This window comes from Typha latifolia, chromosome 5, assembly GCF_019914945.1.
Source record: "Typha latifolia isolate L0001 chromosome 5, TyphaL0001v2, whole genome shotgun sequence".
Taxonomy (NCBI): domain Eukaryota; kingdom Viridiplantae; phylum Streptophyta; class Magnoliopsida; order Poales; family Typhaceae; genus Typha; species Typha latifolia.
The window spans coordinates 4,901,775-4,906,635 of record NC_133090.1 but is presented as its reverse complement, the minus strand read 5'-3'; the positions used below and the strand labels follow the sequence as shown (position 1 = coordinate 4,906,635).

The 4,861-nt window shown below is 36.4% G+C and overlaps 1 protein-coding gene across 1 annotated transcript; it reads right to left on the bottom strand.

Annotated features, from left to right (window-relative positions):
- Positions 1-1,194: 1,194 nt before the first annotated feature.
- LOC140788041 (pentatricopeptide repeat-containing protein At4g14190, chloroplastic) lies at positions 1,195-4,428 on the bottom strand. Its single transcript, XM_073137133.1, has 2 exons — positions 3,921-4,428; positions 1,195-2,622 (listed from the first exon to the last, which is right to left on the bottom strand). Exons 1-2 carry the CDS (start codon positions 4,296-4,298, stop codon positions 1,453-1,455), a joined length of 1,548 nt encoding a protein of 515 aa, XP_072993234.1. The 5' UTR covers positions 4,299-4,428; the 3' UTR covers positions 1,195-1,452.
- Positions 4,429-4,861: the final 433 nt, after the last annotated feature.

The window sequence follows — 4,861 nt, the reverse complement described above, 5'->3', positions numbered from 1 at the left end:
TATTTCACATCAAATATAATTATTATAATATCATTTCATAATACAAGTGAACATAGAAATAATTATTTCTAAAAATAAATTACTCATTTTGATAATAATTCTCCTCCGAGGAAAAAAAGGAAGAAGAAAACAGAACACTGCACTTTGTGATTGATGGATGTTTATAGCAAATATTAGTTTGTTCATCTATTTATATTTTCTTTATAATCCTGCCTTCTGTACATTCTTTACCATTTTTTCTAACTTCAAACTGTGATCCGATTTGAGCAGTATATTGTAAGTACATTGATCAGGTCCACTTTATTCGCCCATACAATAGAAACTTCTAGATTATCAAGGACACATCAATAATCATATCTTGTTGTGTATCATGAATCATACCGAATAAGCTAACTACTTACCTATAAGAAAAATAGTATGTACATATAGATACGAGCAACCTGCAAACATATGTTCCATCTTCTGATGATGACATGTATATCGGTTTATAACGTCAGCAAAAAGCTAAATTTTCAGGCACGTATGCTAGCTTATAATTGACACTCAAAAATTGCATTGACAAAAATGATAGGACAATCAAAGCGCAGATGTGTGACCAAGATCACAGTAAAAATACAAAATCTTTCTTTAAACAAAATTTCTTTTTAAAAAAAATCCTATTTAAGTTACCTCTTTCTCAGGGTCATGAGTGAAGAGAGAACAATTTCTCTCGGGCATTGAAGTGAAGCTGGTCTTGAATATAATTGAATATTCACTTTGTCAGGGTCATAAATGAAGAGAACAATTTCTCTTGGGCATTGAAGGTGAAGCATTCTTACAAACTCACTTTCCGCAGCAACTAAATTAATTGAATCAATATATATACGTGAACCTCCTGAAAAACAAGATTTAGAAGTGTAGAGAGATGCATCTGTGATGAGTAATGTAGAATCATGTGAAGATTTTTGAAGTTCACATAGATTTCTTTAAGTTGGTGATATAATGTCCAAGCTCTGTGAACTCAGTTCTTACAATGGACTCAATATACTATTGTCAGAAGAAGCGGTTACCAGAAAAATTTGCCATCAAACTTTTCATCCTTTCAAGCCATATGCCCCATCTCTAACAATCCAGGTTGTCTTTAAGAAATTTAAATGATAATTTTGGCTGAATTCCCTTCTCCATTCATCAGATGATAGAATATATAAAATCATCTGCTCAAAAGACCTTCCAAAGAATAGCACTGAAATAATTATCTAAGGATCCATAGGCGAGTTGTACAACAGGTTAGAATACAATTTACCTGCATATCAGCAGATAGCGGTAAGATGGAAAAATGAAGTGGCATGAACTAAATCTAATCTAACACAAAAGGACAAACAAATTGTTTTGATCTCCTGAAGTGGACTATAAATGACAAACATATGTATGTGAAGAAAGAGGTTGTGAACCATCAGCCATAAGCTTTTCACGTTACATTCTTTGCACACCTGACTGTTTAGTTGCTTTCAATTCTCCAAAAACTAGACCAATTAGATCACTATATCTCCACAATTTCCTTTTTTTAGCTTTAGGTTCAAGAGAACTGTATAACTTCTCACAGTTCATAAGGAAGAATCCCTTTCCAAATGCAGTAAGGACTAATTTATCAGTTTTCATTTGTGCTACTTCCTGTAATAAGCCACTGGTAGTCCATTCTTCCAGTACATGTGTTCCATCATACCCAACCTTCCATGCATCAAAAAGAATTCCAACAGTTACAATATCAGGTTTCAAATTTTCCCTTCTAGCCTGCAAAAATATGGCATGTAATTCCCTGAAATCCTTCATTTTCATATAGAAAAGTGCAAGAATGTTTACAAATGTTATGGTAAACTGTACTTTAGCTACTTCCATTTCACGAATGATGGACTCTACACCTCTACGGCTAAAACAGCAAGCACTGGAAAGGAGAAGAATACACCAGACAAGGTCAGTTCTGCCAACTGTAGCACTGATATCATTTCCTAAGTCCTCTAAACATGAAAGCCTATGGTTTTTTATGTATACTGTCGCCAATTTCCTAATCAGGCTTTCCTTCAGAAAGGCCTTTGTTTTAAAAACCTGATGGTAAACCTTCTCCATCTTCTCAAAAATCTCCAGGTCTGTGTAAGCCTCAAGCATTGACACCAGAGTGGAGGGCTGTAAATTCATATTCTTAGAAAGGAGAGTCCTGAACACCTTTTCCATTCTTTTTACAAGTCCACCTTGGGCAAGTTCAGTGATTAGTATGTTATAAGTAACTTCATCCGGAAAACAACCATGTAATTCCATCCTCTTTACACACTTACTCATATCATCATACATTTGGTAATTTCCGTAAGCTCGAATAATCCCATTGTATGTTTCAGGTTTCGGTCTAATATTAGCCTCCACCATCTTTTTCATAGTGACGATTGCATCATCAAATTTCTTCTCTTGAGCAAATCCATGAATAATGGCATTATAGATTGACAGGGTTGGAACAAGACCATACTTCTCCATATTCTGAAAGATAGAGTTGGCTTCTATCATCAAACTCCTTTCACATAACAATCTTATTATTCTTAAGTAGTGAGCTTCATTACTTCGGGTTATCACTTTGCTCCTCCAGCAATCAAACACCTGCCATTACAAAATAGCTCAATTTTATATTAAAAATCAAAAGAGATTTTGGAGTTAATTGAGAATGATGGCTGCCATCTGAACTCTTCTAAACATTATATGGCATACCCTTGTGTGCCTTGAATAAGAACAGTTCTCATGATGATGATAATAATGCACTCTATAAAATAGGTGTGACATTGGTACATAATCTATTTATATGCATTTATTTCAACAGTTAGTTTTTCGAGAAAGCAGCTCGTGACAAACATATTTTGATAGAATATTCATATCTGATCTATTGGCTGCTAAATAGGGCCTATAAGGCATCACATAGTTCGGCTTGTATTTTAACTCAAGAATACACATACAGCCATGTGTTTGATCAGAAGGAAATACACTTACAATTAGTGACATCAGAAATGTAGTAAAAAAGAAGCATCTCAATGCATGAGGCTCCTACTTATCGTCAAACAATACTTTTTAAAATGTTAAACATGCTTTCTACTATGAACTTTCTCCCAAGTGCTAAATTGCTAATTGTGTTAAATGTTTAGTTGTTTACATCGTGCACTTACCCTTTTTGTTAACATTTCCAGATATTGTCAAATAGCAAAAATGGACATGTGATCCCTTAGAAATAGTTAGGACCCCAATTAGGATATTCTCATGATCATGTGGATTTTGGACACAAAATTACCTAGTATTTCATTTTCAAAAGAGTAAGCAACTTAGAAAGTCGGTCATCTTAAATGAGCAAATAAGTAGCTTACCTAGTCCCGTATTATAATCACCTACGGTTAATGGTACTCTTTTAGATGCATCAGGAGAGTGGTCATGATATTAAGAATCATGCAATACCATCACATGGTTTAGTATAAAAGATCTTGTCAGAAATAATTTTTATTCTACGAAGTAAATTAGACATTTATACAGCAGTTGCACCTTACTTTATCAGAACTTTATGCACTATAGAAAAAGATAGCACAGTAATCCATGAGTGGAGTAAAAACAAGGGAGCATACAGTTCACATTATCAGTTGTCAAGGATTGCGACACCCAAACAATTAAAGATACATAAAAGAAGGGCATTCTTGAGAAGCACGATACTATCGTGCTCGATTGACTAAGCAAGTTGTACAAAATTAGAGCTAATTAGAGAATGTTTCAAAAGGGAGTGCCCACTAAACAGCTAATTTAAATGTTTGCTTACAGAGGTTATCATCTATTGCAACTTACATCGATTCCAAACACAGAACATGAAGAATTGAAAGAGACCACCCGTTTTAAGATAGAGGAAAGATTAAATTGAAACTAACCTGGATGGCTTCATTGGCTCGTCCGGCGTCCACGAGCACGGAGACGGCAGCCCAGAGCTGGTCCGTGGTCCAGTCCCCATCTCTTTGAAGGAGGCGAAGTGGGTTCGAACCCTCTCTTGAGAGCTCCCGTACTAAGGCCCTGAGGCTACTGTTACGGTGGAAGGTCTCCGCGAGGAGGGTCTTGCGTTGCTGCTGCTGGGAATCGTCGATGACCAGATGGGTTGGGATTGTTCCGCGGGACGAAGAGAGTAACGGAGGGGAGGATTGTAAGGAGCTGGACAAGGGGAGAACCGAAGAGCAAGTGGAAGAGGAAGTAGTCGGAATTGATTGGTTTTGGGAGAGGAGTACTTGAGAGAAGGCACTGGTGGCAACTCTCATGGCTCCGATGGTTACGAGTATTCTTTGTCGTTCGCTGCTTAACGAGGAATCACGCTGGGAGAGACGGAGGTTTCCGTGTAACCTCTCATCTCCCAGCCGGAAGCTTTGTTCTGGGCTCACTAGTGGTAAAACAGGGTTTTCTTTCTTGTAGTTTTGCGTGTTTTCAAGGGTTAATTACTAGACCCCCCCATTTTTATTTTTTATTTTTATTTTTAGAAACAAGTCTCTCTTGCAATCACTCTTACAGCAGAAACTCCTTTTTAATTAACTAGAATAGAACTAACTAACTCTAGTAGAGTTGGTAGTTATATTTAGCCAATAAGCTACATGTCAATTCTCTAATTCATGTGTCATAGAAGAATTTGATGCTCTAGGATCATCCTCAGTTGAAGTATCAGCTGTCGGAGATGTGAACAAGTTCTCCTTTGATATAGTCCAAACTTTGTCCAAGTTTGAGTCCAAGTTCGAATTAACCCTAGTGGATCTACCAAATCGGATGGTTGAACCCTTTATTATTTGCATTTTAAATTTATACTATTTCCTTTTAGCATGAGTTAGTCCAC